Consider the following 23,227-nt stretch of genomic DNA (forward strand, 5'->3'; position numbering starts at 1 on the left):
TTTTTCTTCTTAGTTGCTATGACTCCTAGTGTCTTCTCCATCTGCTATGAGCTTGTATGTGTCTTTATTGTAATATATTACTGTATTATCCATGCTGCTGTAACACTGAATTTCCTCATGGTGGGACTATTAAAGGATTATCTTATCTTAGGTGGTACATGTCAAAGTGACATCCAAATTACTGCCAGGACCCAAAGTTTCCAAATAGAACAGAGTATCATAGCCCCTCTGCCAGCTTACCTTTATTGCACCTAGCGCCATCTCACACCTATCGGTCGTACACAGGATACAAAAGAAAAACATGATTCATCAGACCAGGCCTCCTTCCTCCATTGCTCGGTCACATCTCATACAGTGAAGAGGAAGAATCTCTCTGCCTGTGTCAGCATATATGTAGAAGTGGAGCTACCTGTACCTGAAGAGGGGTGCTAAAATAGGACAGGGGGAACAGATGTGACAGATTCTTCTTCCCTTTAAGGAGACACTAGTAGGGGGATGACATTTTGACACGAGTAATCTCTGCCAGCCTCACTTACTATGCAATTATTACATTTTTATTAGCAATTTTTCACTTTTTGAAAGACAAATATTTCACAATGAACTTTTCCATTTAAAGTGTCCCATTAGTGAAAAAAAAAACAGCAAAGCGGATCTGTCAGCGTTATATTCTGCTGATCTATGTGTGGGCTACGAGGCCATACTACTAATAGCCAAAATGATGGCTACCTTAAAAGGGAGTCTGTCAGCAGGAAAATCCAACTTAATTAAATGAGGAGTACCTTGTAGGGCTCCTCCTACCATTTCCAAAAACGCCTTTGTGATTCAGCATTGCAGATCCATTACTGATCATGCGACTCTATGGATTTATGTAGTAGGGAAGTAGCGCAGTTTGGTGCTATGTAGAGATGAGCGAACACTGTTTGGATCAGCCGATCCGAACAGCACGCTCCCATAGAAATAAATGGAAGCACCTGGCATGCAGACTTTGCCGGCGGCCGGCTGCTTAACCCCCTGCGTGCCGGCCGCTTCCATTCATTCCTATGGGAGCATGCTGTTCGGAACGGCTGTTCCGAACAGTGTTCTCTCATCTCTAGTGCTATGTATTAAAAGTGGGACTGATCAGCAGAACATTTTGGTATTATTTAAGGAAAACAACACAAAAATCGCAAACAATTGGTACATAGAAAACAACACAAATGCAAAAAATTCACAGTATACCATGAGTTGCCTAAGATTCTTCAAAGTAATGTCTTAAAGTGTAGTTCCAGTTCATGTTTGACAGAAGTTTGGAGGTGCATTCACAATAGGCCGCAATTGTTGGGGACTTCACATCTCAATATTTTTCGTAAAAAATCTACAGAGGAAAATAGTGGCCCGCAAATGGATGGGTCTTTAAGTCATTTTTTCATGCATAAATTAACCTGTGGTGCAGATTTTTACATTTGTGGTATGTCAATGTCTGACAGAATGGCTGCCATTTTGGTGCAGGTTTTCTCTATTAAGTTCAATGGGGACAATGCAACAAAACCCAATTGTTGTAACTTTTTCAGTCAATTACCCTTATACTCGGGTCACATCTGCACTTGCCACTCCAAACGGGGATTCCGTTCCCCTCACTGCAGGAAAAATGCAGAGAGAAAACGCTTTTATTTCCGCATTTTTCGCCCTTTTTGAGCGGAATCCATAAGGACCCCATTATAGTCTATGGGGGTCCACGGGTTTCCTAAGGTAACCGCTTTTTAATGCGGATCAGGTTTCCGTTTGGGGGGTCCTCCAGTCTGTTGACTTTTCATGGTCCCTGGTAGTTTTGTATCCTGGACTTTAGTGACGTCTTGTTTTGTACGTACATGGCCATTGCAGCCAATCACAAGCAGGCATGTTTTAGTAGATCATACCTTGAAGCCAGGATACAAAGACCAATGGGAGACAAGGATAGTGCTGCCAATGTATTGAGACAAGATTGGGAAGGGGAGTTTTTTTTATTCACGTTGCCAAATATGCAAACAAATCTGCATCATAAACTGCACAATTTGGTGCGGATTTGCCTGTGAATGGATCACAAGTGTGATAACAGTATAAGGACGGGTTCACATCTGTGTCCCGGTCTCCGCTCTTAAGTTTCCGTCTTTTGCCCGAGAAACTGGACAGGAGACGGAAACCGGCAGTCACTTTTCAAACCCATTCAGCTGAATTGGTCTGCAAATTGTGAGCGTTTTGTTGTCTCTGTGGCGAAACCGTTTTTTTTTTTTTTTTTTTTTTTTTAAAGTCAGACATGCAGGACTTTGCGTCCGGTTAAAAAAAAACGGTTTCGCCACGGAGACCACAAAATGCTCACGGGCGGACACTGTCTGCCGAGTTTCCGTCTCCTGTCAGCAGAAGACGGAAACCTAAAAGCGGAAACCGGGGCGCAGATGTGAACCCGCCCTTAGCAGCAGGGATGGTGTGATTGCTTATGCAAAAACACCAGAAGCAGTCAGACAGGTAACTGGAACTACTCTTTAAAAATGTTTTATGGGCTTATCAATTGATGACCTACCCTTAAAATAGGACAACAGTTGAAGGTAAGTAGGGGACCAACACCTGGACCCCCGTGGACCAGTTGTTTGTCACAGTAGCAGTGCTCCATGCTCCACGTCACAGTCTACGTTACCAAGCAAAGCTGATATACAATGTATGTGTATGGTGCTGATGTGGCCACAGTCTCTTCAAACAGCTGATCAGCCGGGGTCCCAGGTGTCAGACCCTCACCAATTATCAATTGATGGCCTATCCTAAGGATTGATAAGCCCAGAAAACCTCTTTAGCTACTGTGCACAATTAATGTCTGTGGTGAAAGCAGAACATGTAACATCTTTCACTACTGTAGGTAACTTCCTCTCCACACACTGCCATGTGGAAGGCAGGAAAACCCTACTGGGTAGTTATTATTTTGTATTGCTTCCTAATACCAGATTTATACCTATCCTCATGACATCCATATTTGTAAGCATTTGTAAAGCTTGTAACTGAAGCCTGTAAGGTAAATTTCTAACCCAACACCATCTCTGATCCCGCACCATGCCTTTGCAACAAAGCTGCCCCTTGACATCTCAGCATCATCTTCGAAACCATCTTTAATAACCAGCTGCTCTGCTTCGCATTGTCTTGTCATGAACCAAATCACAGATCATCCCTAAGGTAAAGAGGAGACATGAATTATTCACAGATCTATCATTGGTGCGACAACACCAGTCATACAAGAGATCATTTTTAGGATAGGCTTATATTTGCATTGAAGGCAGTCGCAGTACCCTCCTGAAAATCAGCAGAGAAAAGGAGGGCTTTTTACTCTACCGGTTTCAACTTTAGTACAGCGGACACTTGACAGATCCCATTATAGTCAATCGGACTCTGTGTGCAGCTACTGTTTTTGTACTCTGCCTATCCATTGTACTGGTTCTCCGACAGACCAGAATGGATAGGCAGCGCTAGAGTGGACTGGGCAAGACAGCATGCAAAATGTGGAGCTAGCTCAGGGAACAGTGAGGAGAATTTACACAGTCCAGTCATATTAATGTGACCACCTGTCACAATCCAGAATAACCACCTTTGGCAGAGCGGACCGCTGCGAGACGTGCAGGAAGAGAGGGGATGATGTGATGATGTCACTGGGATATTGAGCCATGCCGACTCCAGTGCCGTGGCCAGCTGCGCTAGGTTACGCGGTTGAGCATCTATGGCGTGAACAACTCGATCGAGGTGGTCCCACAGATTCTCGATTGGGTTCAAGTCCGGGGAATTTGCTGGCCAAGGGAGTACGGTAAACTCATCCTGGTGCTCATGGAACCACGCACGTACACTGCGAGCTTTATGACAAGTCACATTGTCCTGCTGGTAGATGCCATCATCCTGAGAAAAAACAATTCTCATGTAGGGGTGAACATGGTCCGCAAGGATAGATGCATACTTGTGTTGATCCATCGTGCCTTCCACAATGATGAATGCACCCAGATGGCTGATGACACGTGCCTTCTGCGACTGGTTTTTTTAACGCTGACGTCAAAAGTAGGCGGTGGTCACATTAATATGACTGGACTGTGTATTAACTACTAGTGTAAGTTGGATGTAACTCGGGCCTGCGCCAAAGATGTGCCACACGCTACTTTTTGAGAAAACAGGTCACGTCTGACATATTTCTTATAACTTATACATTACGATACACAGGAAGTCTACACCAGTTCCTGACTGGTGAATGGCAGAGACCATAGTAATGTTTCAGGTGCACCTTGTGCTAGTCGGGGACTATATTAAGTTTGGCGTAGGAAATGTCATTCTTAATAAAATTTCCCCCAGTATGCTTTGTGTTTGGACTGCCCTCTGCTAAAACCATTTGAGTAAGACGTTCATCCATGGTCCTCCAAACCTGGGCATAAACAATACATAGCTATCATTTCAACATCTCTACTTATCCTAGCACTCATGCATGCTTGGCTCAGTTGGGCATGCAAGTAATTTGAATGGGCGATGGGAGAACACTGCTTCGAGGCACCTCTGGGGGGCAGCTCATCTCCCCTAGAACAAACAAACTGGGCATGTTGTAATGTATTCCAGCAGAAAAAAAAAAAAGCGAGCAACTCCCATTGAAATGAATGGGAGCCTTTTTTGCAGGAGGATTTAGATGCAGATTCTGCATCAAAATCCGCCTGCAAAAACTCCATGTGACCATACCCTTTAAAGTGGTTTCTAGGCTTATTCTAGGCTAAGCTGAGGTCAACTGAAGATCTGTGGGGGCCAAAACCCAGGCCCCTATCAATAAGGTTTTAGAAGAGACCACAAGGTCAGAAAAGAACAGAACCAGACATTGGTACAGTGGCTGTGCTTGGTATCACAGCTCAGTCCATACACTTAAAAAGGACTGAGTTGCGATCAAGTCAAGTGGATTCAAACAGCTGATCCGTGGGGTCCCTGGAGTCGGACCCCTGATAATCTGAACTTGATTATCTATCTTAAGGATCGGTCGTGAATTTACAAAGCCTTGGAAACCCCTTTAGGGTAAGGCCCAACGTTGCAGAAATGCAGCTTTTTTTGTTGCGGTTTTTTGAGCCAAAGTCAGGAGTGGGATTGAGCAGACGGTAGAAGTAAAAGAAATTCCTATATATTTCCCATTCCTTTTGTAGTTATTGTTGGAAGAAACCAAGAAATCCAAACAATTGGTGGGGCTTTAGCCCTAAGGTGGCTATGCACATTAGAAGAATTTTGGCCAAACTCACCCACCACCTAATGTTTACAGTGGTGACCCGACTTTTCCAACAGTGACCAGAGGTGCCAGGGAGCAATTTATTCCTCTCTCCCTATGGAAAGTACATGTATATTGGGCAATCAGGAGCAACTGTAGTCAGCAGACCAGAGCATGCATGTGCATAGGGGTAATCTGGAGGAATAGCTGAGCATGCATGTGCATAGGGGTAATCTGGAGGAATAGCTGAGCATGCATGTGCATAGGGGTAATCTGGAGGAATAGCTGAGCATGCATGTGCATAGGGGTAATCTGGAGGAATAGCTGAGCATGCATGTGCACAGGGGTAATCCGGAGGAATAGCTGAGCATGCATATGCATAGGGGGAATCCGGAGAAATAGCTGAGCATGCATGTGCACAGGGGTAATCTGGAGGAATAGCTGAGCATGCATATGCATAGGGGGAATCCGGAGAAATAGCTGAGTATGAATGTGCATAGGGGTAATCTGGAGGAATAGCGGAGCATGCATCTGCATAGGGGTAATCTGGAGGAATAGCTGAGCATGCATGTGCATAGGGGTAATCTGGAGGAATAGCGGAGCATGCATCTGCATAGGGGTAATCTGGAGGAATAGCTGAGCATGCATGTGCATAGGGGTAATCTGGAGGAATAGCTGAATATGCATGTGCATAGGGGTAATCTGGAGGAATAGGTGAGCATGCATGTGCATAGGGGTAATCTGGAGGAATAGCTGAGCATGCATGTGCATAGGGGTAATCTGGAGGAATAGCGGAGCATGCATCTGCATAGGGGTAATCTGGAGGAATAGCTGAGCATGCATGTGCATAGGGGTAATCTGGAGGAATAGCTGAATATGCATGTGCATAGGGGTAATCTGGAGGAATAGGTGAGCATGCATGTGCATAGGGGTAATCTGGAGGAATAGCTGAGCATGCATGTGCATAGGGGTAATCTGGAGGAATAGCTGAACATGCATGTGCATAGGGGTAATCTGGAGGAATAGCTGAGCATGCATCTGCATAGGGGTAATCTGGAGGAATAGCTGAGCATGCATGTGCATAGGGGTAATCTGGAGGAATAGCTGAGCATGCATGTGCATAGGGGTAATCTGGAGGAATAGCTGAGCATGCATGTGCATAGGGGTAATCTGGAGGAATAGCTGAACATGCATCTGCATAGGGGTAATCTGGAGGAATAGCTGAACATGCATGTGCATAGGGGTAATCTGGAGGAATAGCTGAGCATGCATGTGCATAGGGGTAATCTGGAGGAATAGCTGAGCATGCATGTGCATAGGGGTAATCTGGAGGAATAGCTGAGCATGCATCTGCATAGGGGTAATCTGGAGGAATAGCTGAGCATGCATGTGCATAGGGGTAATCTGGAGGAATAGCTGAGCATGCATGTGCATAGGGGTAATCTGGAGGAATAGCTGAGCATGCATGTCCATGGACAAAACTGGAATGAATAGCACAAGCATGAATAGGCATGGATAGATTGGGGGGGAATAGCTGTCCAGCAACAGTAATGGACATGTTTAGGCTGAAACCCGTCTCAGTACAAGAGTCCAATATTTTAAGCCAAGAATGAGATTGAATCCAGTAAGAACAAAGCTTGAAATCGTATCTGGATAAAGTCACTTGGTTTTATCTAAGAGAGCCAAGAGTGAGATCAGGTCTAAATATAAGGATTTAGGTCATAAGGCGGAAGTGAGAAAAAGTTAAAAATATTCTTAAAAGGAGTTGCTATAGTAACAATGACAGCGAAAATGTTTGTGACAAACTGTAAAACCTTTGTATTTGAGCCTCAGCGTTTATGAATGACCTGCCCGAAGAATAGGTCTTATTGTCCTTCCAAACATACAAGTTATTTCTAAAGATCTCAAGCTGTTCTTACTTTGGCCATTGCCTTTTTCTGTCTGTCAGCGGCACATACATCACACCCATTAGGCGAACTTTGGTGATACTCCCAGCACTATCTTTATCATACTGCTCGAGAACCTGACTTCCACCTTCCGGTCCTACGGGTAGGATTAGTCTTCCTCCTGGCTTCAACTGGTTCAAGAGCTGCTCAGAATAAGAGAACACAACTATTAATACAAGGCTCGATTCACATCATGCTTTTTATTTTTACATCCATTTAGAAGAGCTGTTTAATTGGTGCAAAAAATGTATGACGGGGGCAACACGGTGGCTCAGTGGTTAGCACTGCAGCCTTGCAGCGCTGGAGTCCTGGGTTCGAATCCTGCCAGGAACAACATCTGCAAGGAGTTTGTATGTTCTCCCCGTGTTTGTGTGGATTTCCTCCCATTCTACAAAGACATACTGATGGGAAAAAAAATGTACATACATTTGGCCATATGGGGCTATATTGGCCTATATGGGGCTCACAATCTACATTTAAAAAAAAAAAAGGAAAAAAGAAACAACAAAAAACGGACGACCATCTGTTTACATAAAGATCAATATTTTTATTAAAAACCCCAAACTCATATACATTTCTGTCGCTTACCTATGGTATACTACATCTTTCTGGCTGTGCAAAAAAAAACAACAAAAAACCCAGAAAATGATCGTTTTTTAATCTTAACATTGCTTTCTATGTAAATGGCTGGCCATCTGTTTGCGCCCGTCCTTTGCATCCATTAAATGGATCTTCTATACCAAATATGTGATGTGAATGGAGCCTAACAAGAATATGCAGTGAAACCCCAACAGAGCTTTCCTTTATCTAGACAAGAGTTGCTGTGACAGTTTTCAGTTTCATTATATACGGACCATCTCCTTCGATAAGACCGCCCCACCAGACAATTTTAGGCAGTTGTGCCAAAAATGTTTCACTGTAGTTATTATATGATTTATGCAGATAACAGACTAAAAGGATGTGGCACTATTAAAGTATCCGAGCGTTAGGCCTTTCCTCTATTTAAAGGAGACCTTTCATGTCCTCGGGCACACACGGTTTTATACCGCTAGAAAGCTGACAGTGCGCTGAATTCAGCCTTTCCCGATCTGTGCCCCCGGGTAGGAGATCTCTCTGCCCACTGTCAGAAGGGCATTCCTGATAGTCTAGCTGGGCTGTGAGGAACACCCCCCTGACAGTATTGTCCATAGCACTGTACTGTCAGAGGGGGCGTTCCTTACCATCCAGCAAATGGAATGACTCCCCTACCTCTATACATGTCTATGGGTGAGTACAGTCAGGAGGCGCGTTCCTCACAGCCCAGTTAGATTGTCAGGAACGCCCTTCTGATGGTGAACAGAGATCGGTGCCGAAACTAACTGTTCTGCTCCTCCTGCTCTATAACATGCTACCATGCTATACACTGCACTGCATTCTTAAAGTTACTTTAGTGAACTGAATTACATTTCTGCCATGTAATAACTCATCTTCAGTCTCTCTTCTTCCTCTGATTTCAAGAAATAAATACAGAACTGTCCATATCATTGTGCACACATCATGTACCAGCACGGCATGGATTGTTCTTAAGACTGTAGTAAGGTAAATGCTACGACCAGTGGTATGGTGCTTTATACTGTACCACTGCATCTGACACTTGTAATTGCTAGGCCTTGGAAACCCATGACAAAAAGATCCCGGTGTACAGTGGTTATGCAAGCATTAATGCCAAAGGTCAGGAGCGCTGCAGTTAGCAGAGCACTGGTGATTTGTATACACCATAGCACTTGACGACGCTGCTCCGTAATTTTATGTGGTCTACGAACTGTGCATGTACGAAACGCAATTCATACAAATTCATGCAAAAGAGTGAAGCGTCCAAAGTTTCACATCCTTTTAAGTATAATCGGGTTACTATATCTGATATCTGCTACCATTCACTTACTTCTTGTGGTACTATTGCAGCTGCTGCCCCAACATGGATTGCATCATAAGGGCCATCTTCTGGATGGCCAAGCCTACCATCACCAACTGCAAAAAAAAGAGAGAAACAGTATTTTACATGTAAAAAAACACGGCATGAAATGTCTTCATATGCATCACAAAAGGACGGTAAGGATGAAAGTGACAATATACGGTTGGTCTCTGGAACCCCTTGATTTGGTAGAGTGGAAAGTCACTAGGAAAAAATAGCTCTTGCTTATATGGATAGCAATTCATATGAAGAGATGGTATTTTAATACCTCTCTGTCCCTCTGATGCGTAACAGGAGATAAAACTCATACTGTAATGCAGGTCATTGGACTATGGGAGTTAGAGCGAGACTTGAATTGATAGGCTGACCTCCTGTTCATAATAGAAACATTGAGAGGTCAGTGCTCCGGAGGGGAGCCTCTAACTTCACAATAAAGTTATCTAATGACATTTCACTGCATGCAGGCTCATTTGTAAATGAGGTGGGGACAAAAATAATTTCCCTAGAGCGCTTGTTGGGGCCAAGGACAGCACACACACTGCAGAAATTCCCACAATGTGTTCCTCTGCAGCAAAAAAAAAAAAAAAACTGCCTAAATTTGAGTGACTTTTGCTGCTGCTTACCCAACAGAACTGCTGTGTGCTCTGCGCAGCTTTCAGCCTTTGCAATGCAAACAATTGAAGCCACATCAATAATTGACGCGCTGCGGTTTAAAGCAGGTTTTATGTGGCTGACATTTGTCGAACCTCATGCACAATGCTACGGTACCGGCACCGATAGCTCTTCACCGGGAGAACAGAACGGGAAAGCCGATAGTGCGCAGAATTCAGGGCATTGTTGGCTTTCTAGTGGTGTATTAAACCGCATGTGCCCCATGAGGTGAAAGGTCCTCTTTAATATTACATTGCGCTAGCTAAACAATAAGCTTACCTACAAACTTTATACGTCCAGTGCTCAGTAATTCAGGATCATCTTGCTGGACATTTTGAATAGAGGAGAGGACAAGTTGTTCAATGTGTTCTACACCTACAACTTTTCCAGTCGGGCCTACCTAAAGACATCAGAATAGTTATGAGATTGGTAAACTTGTCAATTCTTTGCTATCACAGAATATATACAATGATGAGAAAAAGTCTGTATAGCACTACAATAAAAAAAACCAAAACCCAATAAAGATCATTGTCACTTTTAACACCATTACCCAGAATGACACTGTAAACTTTTTGCTTTGCTTACCTTGTGCAGACTCGGAATGATCTCATACATGTCCAGAGCTTCTCTAGAATAGTGTCTGCTCTGCCTATGGACATGTGACCCCGCAGATGAAATGACCCCAAAATGTCCAAGAGTCCCTTCAAAAATGCATGACCTCCTGGCATCCCAGATAAATGCGATGTACAAGAATATCCAGCACTCCTAGACTTTCTCTTAGCTAAAAAGTGACATTTTATTTCGGAGCCGTACTCCCTTTAAAATCCATATATACTTTTTAACTAAGAGAAAGTCTAGGAGTGCTGGATATTCTTGTACATCGCTACTATCTGCTGTCTTGCCGGAAGACCCTCCGCGCATTCGTAGGACTTCTCCTCTCTCCAAGTATCGCTCATCTGACAAAGTAAGCTTTGGATATATACATTTCCTATCCATCCATTTATTTTATACTGTGCTGGTTGTGACCTCTCATCTTTTACTAAATCCCAGATAAATGACTGAATCTACCAGCGCCTGCAGTTTGCCCCTGCTTTGCCAAGTTCCAGATCATATTTTAAGGTGACATAGGCACTTTATGTGCTGGTCAGGTCACAAAAAAATGGGTGTGGGGGTACATGTAGTGTTGATGTCACAAAAGGTGGAGTGTTAGTCTCCACATGCACACAGCTTTACTCCAGGTTTCTATAATAACCCAGTCATTTTTCTTCACTGCTGTAGGTCAGCTATAAAGGGGCAGGGCGTAGCGAATGACACTGTTACACAATGTTACATACACACAGCTTTACTCCAGATTCCCATAACAACCGATCACAGGTTTTTCACGGATATCCAAACTGAGTTACACATGATCACATGACGCTTATGGACCAATGGAAACTCACAGGTTCAGTCTTCACATACACACAGCCTTACACCAGGTTTCCATAGCAATAAACCTATTCTTATAGGGCCACTACACAAACATAAAAATGAAATAGAGCTCTGCAAAGCCGGGTCTTTTTGCTAGTATTGTATAATTAATAAGATGCATAGTTTGTTACATATTTACTTTCTGGCCAACAGACTCCACAGCCCTGGAAAGCAGAATATATCCAAAGGACAATTTAGCAAGTTTACAGTGTTGTTAAAAATATCAGACTAACCATTCTAGCAAAGCAGGCTGTTAGGTATCCACTGCCAGAGCCGACATCCAATGCCTTGGCTCCTTCTTGCAGTTTATCTTCTAACAACTCCAGTGCATGTGCATGCTGTAAGACAGAAATATACAGTAATCCTCATGATGGTTCTCTATTACTATATATTATTATTTGGAGAGGACACTGAATGATGTAACATAATTTGTAAAAGAGGAGGGAGGGCAAAGAAGTAGCAAATGAGGCGTAACACTGACCCCAGAGTATAATAATAGGAGACCCAGGGGAGGATACAAACATAAAAAACACTGTTACTTACCTCTCCCTGGCTTCTTTGCAGTCCCGGCTGATGTCGGCCATCTTCAATGAAGTACGGGTCGTCACTTGACCTGGGCCTGCATCGTGACACATAAAGACACAGGCCCCGTCCATGTGACGTCAGGGACGTCACACAAGTAGGCCTGAAGCCTAACTGGATCCAGGAGAGGTAAGTAACACTGTTTTTTTTTTTTTTTTTTTAGTGTTTCCTCACATCCCCTGAGCCTCCAATCATTATAACTTTGAGTATAATAATAGTGTTTGTGGGGCCCGCGACATCACTTACCGATCCCGGCTCCCGCTCACAGCCTCCCCAGAAGGAGAAGCACAGGCGGTTGTGGGCAGGAACCAGGATCAGTAAGTAAATAGGGCGCGTAACTCTAGCCAGTAACGGCCTATTACAAAAAAAACCCTCCAAAAAACGCAGCTGTTGTGTCTGTCGCCGGGTCTCCTAATGTCCCGGGCTCTGTGGCAGCTGCAACCGTTGCTCCCCCGGTAGTTACGCCCCTGCCAGAGAGGGTGCATAGTACAACACAAAGCTACATTTTAACTACAGAAACCACTCACCATGTGAGGTGCACTTATTGTAGCCTTGTATCCTGTACGGAAAAAAACCCAAAAAAACAAACACATATAGTTAATAACAATGGAATATTATAGAATGGATTTACTATGACTACCAAAAACAAAAGTTTTAATTTGGAAGCTGCATTAAAAACCAAAACCTGTAATCTTAGATGGAATACATCGCAATATGTGGCACACAATATGGAGCACAATACAGTCCTGCACTGTGCATTGTATTGCACACCACAATAAACATATGTGCATGCAGTCTAAGTATTCGGACCAATGGCATTTATGACAATTGCGTGATCCACACCTATAGTGAGAACAAGAGTTGCACATCCCTGTGATAAAATATAAAGTGTATACTGCATATAAAAAGAGAAGACACGAATGTGCATGGCTCTTGCAGCACTGGGGTCCGGGGTTCAAATTTGACCAAGGACAACATCTGCATGTGTTTCTATGTTCTCCGTGTTTGCGTGGGTCTCCTTCAGGAACTCTGATTTCTTCCCACATGCCAAATATAGGTAAAATAGCTCCTCATACAAACAACTGACCCTTGTGGGTGTTGGGGTGAGCACCTGTATGGTGGCCAGTGACCCCTCTACTCCACAACGCTTTCTGCACTCTGCGTCTCTGTGAGAAAAGCGCATTATAATTGTTTGTCTTTGTTATTATTAAAAAAGCAAAGCAAGTCCTGTATACCAATGATATCGGAGCACGTGTATGACAGTATGGCAGAGATTAGATTTGCTTTACAACTATTTTATACAATATTTCACAGACATGGCTTCAGTTCAGTTTTTCATGCCTACATTTTATGACCATGTTCACTAACTAACAGTGGCAGATTTAGAAATAGTCTTTATTAAATATCTACTATGGTTTTGTGTTGTCAATGGGTTAGATTAACAAAGTGGTCTTCTTCCAAGAAAACAGCACCGCATTGGGTCACAGGTTGTTTGGTAATGAATACTAAACTCAATACCATCAATGAAGTTGGATAGGTGTGATGCTATTTTATGCTGCCTTATGTGTCTCCATAGTATCAGACTACAAAGAAATCCTATGTAGTCCGATCTTGCAGTCACAGACCTACAGTATTTGTCTGACCCCTATTTCTAACTAACCTAACAAATATAGGTAAGAAAAAAAATTGGTAGACATTGTGGGGAAGGTATGCTGCAATGGTGCGGACCCAACGAGTCAGAGATAGGGACTCTGTAGCAAACAGATTTATTTAAAACAAAAAAAACCCCAGCAAACCTTCAGTTCAGGTGCAAAAGGATAACTAAAATACAGCCTCAACTTGAAGCAAAGGAACGTGAAACAAAACCCTGCTCACCTGAGCACTAACTAAATAAAGAAGTACTAAATATACATGCGGCTTACTAGCAGCCACATGAATCAACAAAAAGAGCACAATATGGTCTCACCAGACTAAGTGTCAGGACAGACCCAGGCACTTCCTCTCCTCCCAGGATCTGCCCTGAAATTCAGGTTCTGCCGCCTTTTATGGCCCAGTAACAAGCCCAGGACCCACACCTGGACTGAGGCCTACTCCAAACCACACATATAAGTTAGAAATCTGGGTGAGATATACCGGGTCTCCAGAACTCTACCTGTCACCTTCTCACAACAGATAGAAGTATCAGACTATACTGGGCTTATTGTTATTGGTTACCAAGGAAAGCTACAGTGCTGCTCTGACACAAAATATAAATATACAAAGTCACTTCATTTTGGAGGCAGTGAAACAATTAAAAAATTGGCTGTGATGGTGGACATAGCCTTTAAAGGTTTTCCTGCTAAATCTACAAATCATAAAATTTATCTGAAAATGACTAATTTGTTCACTGACAAGAGGTGCCCCAAAACTTCTGGTGTTGGAGCTAGCTCCCGGGTTCACTTCCATTTGTGCTCAACAAAGGAGAATGGTTCCCGTGTCAGCATGTGACCAGAGCTGTATGTAAAAAGTATTAGGGTCAGTGCACACAGAGTTTTTTGGATTTCGGAATCTGCCTCAGAATCCGACTCCAAAAAACGCCTCACATTGACTTCACTTCTTTTTCCACTAGTGGCTTTGTGCCGCTCGCGGAAAAAAAGAGGCAACCTGCCCTTTCTTGCTGCGGATTCCACGGCGGAATCCGCCGCACGACACTCCCTCCTGACTAGGCCCATTCATTTGGGCCTAATCCGGAGCGGAATGCCGCCACTGGAGGCCGGTGCACTGCAATTGCGGCTAGCCATTTTTTGGACCGGATACAGAGGCGGTCTCCGCGTCAAAATCCGGTCCAAAACCTCCCTTGCGAACTTACCCTAAGCAGGCATGGCTGAACCAAGTCTGCATGTGTATGGGGGAGTCAGGAGGAATATCTGTCAGTGAAATGAGTGTTTTGAATGTATGTCGCCATCCTAGCCTGCATAATATAACTGCTAATAGACATAAAGGTTTGCAATGTCCTACCTATGCTCTGGGGAGAATCCATATATGGGAAGTTTTTGATATAAAGTGCTCGATCTGTAGCCATCAGAACATCATGCACACGCTGAGCCTGGATCACTCCGTTTTCTGAAATTAAACATTTGGACGTCAGTAACATAAACCTAATGGTAATTTATAGCAATAAATATAAGAAAATGCCCCAAAAACTGCTGAATGCGCAGCGCCACACCTGTCCATAGGGTCTAGAATTGCAGCTTAGTGCTATTGAAGTGAACAGAACTAAGCTGCAATACCGCACACCAACTGTAGACAAGTGTGGCGCTGTTTATCAAATAAAGCAGATTATTATTATTATTTTAAAAATCGTGGAACCTCTTTAATGATTATACATTGTATTATTGACCAATGTGTTATGACAAGACCCTTTTTACATCTAGACTTGAAGATATTTGATGTCTCCTGTCCACAAAGGGAGACTCAAACTTTTCATCCTGCAGAACCCAATAGAGCTGTCAATCTATTAATAAACCCAGCACGAAGCAGCTCTCAGTGACAGACGGCTCAATAAACAGCAACATATACCCAACAGATCTGAATGTAAAATGACTTTACTGCCCGATTTAGAAGGGAAGGGTTAATAGGAACCAGGGTTGTCCCCGAATATTCCTATATGAATATCAGGCCTAAAGGGAAGAATCCTATAGAACTGGCGGGACATAAAATGGTCATAGAAGCTGATGTGTGAAAACTAGAGAAAAAGAGAGACCGGTCTCACTTCGGAGGTTGTTGATGAGATCCGTGTGTGTTTTTCCACTAGAGGTCCAAGCCATGACTCTTGTAAACAGGAGTCCAAATGGAAGCGTTATGGAGGCCAGTCGTAAGAAAGCGCTCATGTCACAGGACCGCCGGGACGGTCCACAGCCTGCTCTGTCCATAAGAGAGAAAAGACAAGACATGGCGATATATTATACCGGATTCAATGGAAGACAAAATCTATATCTTATATTTACTCTTTACAATATATCACACAGAATACACCAGAACTCAGAGTCTATGGGACTGGTTACAGCCAAGGCAATATTTGGTGTGACCTTTGCCCTTTGCCTTCCATCAGTTCTTCTTAGTACACAGTGTTTAAAGGAGCTCGGCAGGGAGGTTGTTCCCGCCATCTTTGAAAACTAAGCCCAGACCTTCTGTGGATGTAAGCTCACTCCAATCCGACTGTGCATGCCCGGGCCACAACAAAATGGCCACTTACACCAGCTTACTGTGTAAACGGGCATTTTCTTGTGGCCCAGCATGTGCAAGTCGGATCTGCCCAAGGCCTAGTAGATTAAATGAAACAAAGAATCCAGCTCCACTCCTTGTGTCCCTTCTGTTTCTTTAAAACATAACTTTTATTTTCGTCTTGACATAAAAGTCCAAATTATGTTACAGGCATGATGGATCATATTATATTCCCATGAATCCATCATGCCTGTAACATAATTTGGACTTTTATGTCAAGACGAAAATAAAAGTTATGTTTTAAAGAAACAGAAGGGACACAAGGAGTGGAGCTGGATTCTTTGTTTCGTTTTGTATGGATTTTTCCCACAGCCGATGGGTAGCATCCGATTGCAACCTCCGTCCCGGGATTTAAGGATCATCAACCACCAACATTTACTCATCTGAACATAGTTCAAGTAAGTGGGCTGTAGTTTCCCTTCCCCACACCCTTGTTTTTCACACTAGTAGATTAAAGCCCAGGACAGAAGAAGACACCGGGAGAGAGCGTTCCAGAAGAAGATGGAGGTGGCGCTGGAGAGTCATTGGGACCGCCCCCAGTGCTGCGAGAGAACTCATTTGCATACCGAAGAAAACTGGTATTTATACCAAATGGCGGCGCAGAGAAGACATCTAAAGGTAGGAGAGGAATAGCCTTTCTTAAGGCTATTCCTATGTGTTAGAAAAATAGCCAAGAGTGGATTGAGCAAAAGGTAGAAGTATAAAAACTTCCTGTATTTTTTCCCCATTCCTTTTGTAGCCATTCTTGGCTTTGGCTCAAAAAAATGAAGCAAAATCTGCAACAAAAAAAACAGCTTTTACAGAATGGCCCCCAGCTGGTTTTTCATTCTGATCCTTCCTACCTACTATCTCTGGAGAGCAGCTCTACTCGCATTCAAGCAATAGGCACAGAGCTGCCTCCCAATCCACTGTATAGCAGTGGTGCAGCGGTACTGCAACTCTCTGTGTGTTACTCTTCTGGTTTCATCCAATATAATAGCGTCTGACACTTCAGCTTCGCTCCACATCCTCCAGCACTTGTGTACCTCACATCCTCCATACCTCCAGCACTTGTGTACCTCACATCCCCCATACCTCCAGCACTTGTGTACCTCACATCCCCCATACCTCCAGCACTTGTGTACCTCACTTCCCCCATACCTCCAGCACTTGTGTACCTCACATCCCCCATACCTCCAGCACTTGTGTACCTCACATCCCCCATACCTCCAGCACTTGTGTACCTCACTTCCCCCATACCTCCAGCACTTGTGTACCTCACATCCCCCATACCTCCAGCACTTGTGTACCTCACATCCTCCATACCTCCAGCACTTGTGTACCTCACATCCCCCATACCTCCAGCACTTGTGTACCTCACATCCTCCATACCTCCAGCACTTGTGTACCTCACTTCCCCCATACCTCCAGCACTTGTGTACCTCACATCCCCCATACCTCCAGCACTTGTGTACCTCACATCCCCCATACCTCCAGCACTTGTGTACCTCACATCCCCCATACCTCCAGCACTTGTGTACCTCACATCCCCCATACCTCCAGCACTTGTGTACCTCACTTCCCCCATACCTCCAGCACTTGTGTACCTCACTTCCCCATACCTCCAGCACTTGTGTACCTCACTTCCCCCATACCTCCAGCACTTGTGTACCTCACATCCCCCATACCTCCAGCACTTGTGTACCTCACATCCCCCATACCTCCAGCACTTGTGTACCTCACTTCCCCCATACCTCCAGCACTTGTGTACCTCACTTCCCCCATACCTCCAGCACTTGTGTACCTCACATCCCCCATACCTCCAGCACTTGTGTACCTCACATCTCCCATACCTCCAGCACATGTGTACCTCACATCTCCCATACTTCCAGCACTTCTGTACCTCACTTCCCCCATACCTCCAGCACTTGTGTACCTCACTTCCCCCATACCTCCAGCACTTGTGTACCTCACATCCCCCATACCTCCAGCACTTGTGTACCTCACATCTCCCATACCTCCAGCACATGTGTACCTCACATCTCCCATACTTCCAGCACTTCTGTACCTCACTTCCCCCATACCTCCAGCACTTGTGTACCTCACATCCTCCATACCTCCAGCACTTGTGTACCTCACATCCCCCATACCTCCAGCACTTGTGTACCTCACATCCCCCATACCTCCGGCACTTGTGTACCTCACATCTCCCATACCTCCAGCACTTCTGTACCTCACCTCCCCCATACCTCCAGCACTTGTGTACCTCACCTCCCCCATACCTCCAGCACTTGTGTACCTCACATCCCCATACCTCCAGCACTTGTGTACCTCACATCTCCCATACCTCCAGCACTTCTGTACCTCACCTCCCCCATACCTCCAGCACTTGTGTACCTCACATCCCCCATACCTCCAGCACTTGTGTACCTCACTTCCCCCATACCTCCAGCACTTGTGTACCTCACATCTCCCATACCTCCAGCACTTCTGTACCTCACATCCCCCATACCTCCAATCCCCCATACCTCCAGCACTTGGCTACCTCACATCCCCCATACCTCAGCTTCACTGTAGAACTGTGCAGGTGCCAGGAGCACCAGAGATGAGTCCAGGGAGACTCATCAAACTCATCTCTAGGTATTAAGGCTTTTTTTTTTTTTTTTTTATAAATACGGACATGGATGGATTTAAAACAGTGAGATTTGGGACATTAAACTGGTTCTATAAGGACTTGTGGGCGGTTTAAGTGTCTCAAATCGACCAGACAGGTTTCCTTTAGAATCAGGATCCCGTTTCCCGTCCACGCTTCTATTCCCTATGCGAGTGCCGGCGATAGCCAAGTGCTGTACTCTCTATCACTGACAGTCCATTTGCAGCAAGCTGCTACATGAAGGTACAAAGGACCACCGTTCTCAAGATACATCTAAGGCTCACATGGGGTATTTTGGTCAGGATTTTGGGGCCATATCCGCCTTAAAATCCTGACCAAAAAGACGGCTCCCATTGATTTCAATGGGAGCTGGTGGTATATTTTCCGGGAGCAGTTTGTTCCAGCTCCTGGAAAAAAGAACAGGCATGCTCATTCTTCAAACAGATTGTGCCTCGCGACATCCACCTGAAGACACTCCCGACTAGGCTCATTCATTTGGGCCTAATCCGGAGCGCAGTGCCATGACTGGACGCCGGTGCATTAAACCGGCATCTAGTGGCAGCTGCCCTGTATTTTGGACTGGAACCTGAGGCGGCCTCCGCCTCAGGTTCCGGACCAATAAACCCTGTGTGCACTCATCCTTAATGTGCATAAAATCCAATTGTTACTACACAGAGGAGGTAATGTGCCTTGTATAAAGCAGCCATTGGTACAGCATAGAAATCATCTTTCTGAGTCAGCGCCTATAAATGACACTTGTAAATACCAAGGTCTATAAAGCAGACCACAAATGTTAATACAGCGCTTCTTCATGCTGAAGACACCTTTGTGCGATTAATATGACAGTCAAGGGAACCACAGCATGAAGGAATCACATCTCGGAGAACATCTGGGGAGGTTATGTCCTCGGTAATCGCTGACCCATGAGACATGTGCACGTAAACAAGCTCCAAATTCTGCAGGGTTTAATTGCTCGCATAATACAATGTGACCTTTATATGGGGGTAAAGAGATCTTCGGTGGTTATTGGCGGTGCCCAAAATCGTCCGGAAATGACAAATCATATTAAACATCCTATGGACTAGTTATCTTTAAAAATACATATTACGATTAAAACATACCGGTACTTACCTCACCCATCCACCGCCGTTCTCATTCCATCGCTGCGTCCTTTGACTGCTCAAGGAATCATTGGCTAAAGTGGTTCACTACTGAGGCCAGGGATTGGGTCACGTGTTTAGCGGGCATGTCATCGTTGCAGCATAGTATACTATGAGCAGCAGGGAGTACCAGGTGCACCCAAGCATAGCAAAAGTGCCAAGGACTTTGGGTAAAGGTGGCACAATTTGGGTGGCCTGGTGGCCAAGAGAAACTTGTCAATTTTTCATTGTAGGTGTGATCTAGCTAAACAAACAATAACCGCCTTCATCGGTCCCTGACGACAAATAGAATAGATAACCCTGCTGGACCCAAGGTGACGTGAGGAACAGTGGGTTTTTTATGTTTGATCACCTCAACTGGACCTCTACTAATTCTACCCCAGGTTCTAAAGGGACCTCAGAGTAAGGTCCACTCCACATCGGTGTTTGGGCCATTCCATTCTCATATCCACATGAAATATACTGAGAGAAACGTACTTTTCTCTCCACGGTTTTCATGTGGAAACCACATGGACCCCATTATAGTCTATGGGGTCCGCGGGTTTCCTTAGGTAACCACTTTTTTATGCGGATAGGTTTCAAGCGGACCCCCAAATGGAAACCCAAACCCAGATGTGAACCAGACCTAAGGCTAAAACCCTAACGCTGCAGAAACGCAGCTTTTTTGTTACAGATTTTGCCTTTTTAAGCCAAAAATGGCTACAAAAGGATTGTGAAATATAAAGGAAGTTCTTACGGCTCGTTCACATGGGCACAGAGGGGTCAGATTATGGCGCATAATCCACATCTTAATCCGCCCCCTCACAATGGTGGTCTATGCAGACTGCCAGGTTACTTTTTTCCGTGAGGTGCATGTTGCCGCTCACGGAAAAAAGAAGTGAGCTGCCCTTTCTTCAGGCGGATTCCGCGGCTCGTTTAATTTGAGCCTACTCCGGAGGGGGAAGCCGCAACTGTCGGGTTTTGGCCCGAGAGTGATACGGCTCCCCGCGTCACTCTCGGTGCCAAAATCCGCCCTTACTCTCCCCATGTGAACTTATCCCTTCTGCTCAATCCACTCCTTGCTTTGGCTGAAAAAACCACAACAAAAAAAGCTGCGTTTCCGCAATGTAGGATCTCAGCCTAAAACAGCAATTTTGTTCGGTCCAAATGAAACCACTGGGTGAATCTTGCCAGATTTGCCCAATGCATACTCATACTTTAAAATGGGTGTGACCTAATTAATTATAATCGATGTAAAATGCTCATTTAATCGCGATTTACATTTAGGTCATAATCACTCAGCCCTAGATAGAGATGAACTATCCAGCTAAATCGGTCCATTTTGACCAATTGATGTAGATAACACATCCTACACCTCCACTGGCCTCTACTAGTTTAGTTTACTGTATCCGAAGGATGGAAATAAATCCTCTGCCCGCAGCAGGAGACACCTAATGGTGCAGATTTATTAAGACTTGTAATGCATACATCAGTCTTAATAAAGGGTTTGACAGGTACAAGGCACGCCTGAATGATCAAGAGGCTCCATGATGGAAATCTCAGGAAGTAGTGTAGATTTCCTGTACATATATAATACAAACGTCCATCACCTGTGGAAAGTGGTCAATAAGGTGCAGAACAGGGGATGGATTGCAATTTTGGTTGAAGACTACAGATGTGCAAGAAAAGTGGCCTATTTGCATTAATAAATTACCCTCAGCGTGCTTCAGGGTCTCTGAATTACGGTGCATGTGCATTGTGGGGGTCACTGACTCCGATTTATTAGAACTGCAGGTCCAGAGAGTAGAGCAAAGTCATGCAATGAAGAGTAAATGCCAGTACACTTTCGGCCTCCACCAAAGGAAATCATCAGGGCTCTTATGTATTAGTAAGACAGGTTATACAGTGCAGGGAATACACTGGTATAACGGCATTATTTCGCTATGCGTAATACAGGGGTCATAATGGTGTAAATATAGACCAGCTACTAACAAATATAATATATGAATAGTACAAAATGTATTATGGTAGGACACCATGACAAATTTGGCCTCAACCCATCACATGGCTAAAAACTGGTTCACATCTGCATTGGTATTCTGTCCGGGGGAGTCCGCATGAGAACCCCCCTGAACGGAATACAGAACGCAACTGCGGTGTGTCAGTGTAAGCACATGGACCCCATAGACTATAAATGTGTCTGTGTGCTTACCGCCAGATCTCCGCAGGGATCATGTGGACAGGAAAGTAGTTCACAATCTACTTTCCTGTCCGCATGATTTGTGCGGGCAGCGCACGAACCCCATTATAGTCTATGGGATCTGTGTGCTTTTACTGCACAGCACTTGCAGTTGTGTTCAGGATTCCGTTCGGTGGGGTCCCCATGCGGATTCCCCGAATGCAGATGTGAACCAAGCATAAGGCCTGGTTCACATCAGCGTTCGCGCCATTCCCTTCTCCTATGTGCATGAACTATGAGGGGAGAAAAGCCCTACAAGAGGCACTTTTCTCTCCGTATTTTTGTGCAGAAACCACAATGGACCCCATTATAGTCTATGGGGTCCGCAGGTTTCTTTACGTAACCGCTTTTTCATGCGGAATAGGTTTCCGTTCATGGGGTCCCCAAGCGGACTCCCTGAACGGAAACCCATGTGCAGATGTGAACCAGGCCTAAGGATCACAGTGTTCCCCAATCTCACACATAATGGACGTGGCCACGCCCACAAAAGAAGTGCCTTAAAAAGCCAAAACCTGATGTTTTTGTTTTTTTCCCCCCATGTTTTGATTTCTGGCGGCCATTATGTAACTGTATTTGCGAGGAAGGCAGCGTGACAACACAATATTGGTCTAGACCGCACTTTACGGTTAAAATTGCACCAAAACACCAGAAATAATGCCGCCATGTCTATTACTATGCACCATCTTTTTTGATGGCTTTGGCGGTAAGACTTATAGGGGATTACATTACGCCGCCATAATATGACCCGTATATGTATATATATGACAGAGCAGGCTGAAGCGTCCTATACATGACATACACGTACATGCTATATCCTATATACATTGTCCAGCCCTTCCATTCACGCACAGCAGCGGGCTGCCCTGTCCACAGCCTAGCGTGGGATTTCAGGGCATGCTGGGAGTTGTAGTTTCACACTGGCGGCCATAAGGTGCAGCCCACTGACGCAATACAATATCAGCAGCCAGTCAGCGGCGAGCTGGCGGCTACATAATGTAAATGTATGGCGACCTCCGCCAGGCCTGACAGCACGACACTCACCTCCACACCCACATTAGCCTTCACAGCGGCCGTATGTAAACACACCAGCGCGGTTGCTATGACACATCCATAGGTCCCGCCCCTCACGCGCTAATGAT

The 23,227-nt window shown here is 44.7% G+C and overlaps 1 protein-coding gene across 2 annotated transcripts; it reads right to left on the bottom strand.

The window, feature by feature from the left end:
* Window positions 1-578: 578 nt before the first annotated feature.
* Window positions 579-23,226, bottom strand: LOC142214224 (protein-L-isoaspartate(D-aspartate) O-methyltransferase-like). 2 transcript variants are annotated; one of them, XM_075283086.1, is made up of 9 exons: window positions 23,130-23,226; window positions 15,567-15,718; window positions 14,813-14,917; window positions 12,343-12,374; window positions 11,467-11,571; window positions 10,043-10,163; window positions 9,083-9,168; window positions 7,135-7,304; window positions 579-3,172 (listed from the first exon to the last, which is right to left on the bottom strand). In XM_075283086.1, the coding sequence occupies exons 1-9, from the start codon at window positions 23,141-23,143 to the stop codon at window positions 3,160-3,162; spliced, it is 798 nt and encodes a 265-aa protein (XP_075139187.1). In that variant the 5' UTR covers window positions 23,144-23,226; the 3' UTR covers window positions 579-3,159. The 2 variants fall into 2 exon arrangements, with proteins under 2 accessions (XP_075139187.1, XP_075139188.1); XM_075283087.1 differs by having other exon boundaries at window positions 15,567-15,713; window positions 23,130-23,190.
* Between the last annotated feature and the right edge of the window lies 1 nt (window position 23,227).

The sequence above is a fragment of the Leptodactylus fuscus genome, chromosome 7, assembly GCF_031893055.1.
Source record: "Leptodactylus fuscus isolate aLepFus1 chromosome 7, aLepFus1.hap2, whole genome shotgun sequence".
NCBI classification, from domain to species: domain Eukaryota; kingdom Metazoa; phylum Chordata; class Amphibia; order Anura; family Leptodactylidae; genus Leptodactylus; species Leptodactylus fuscus.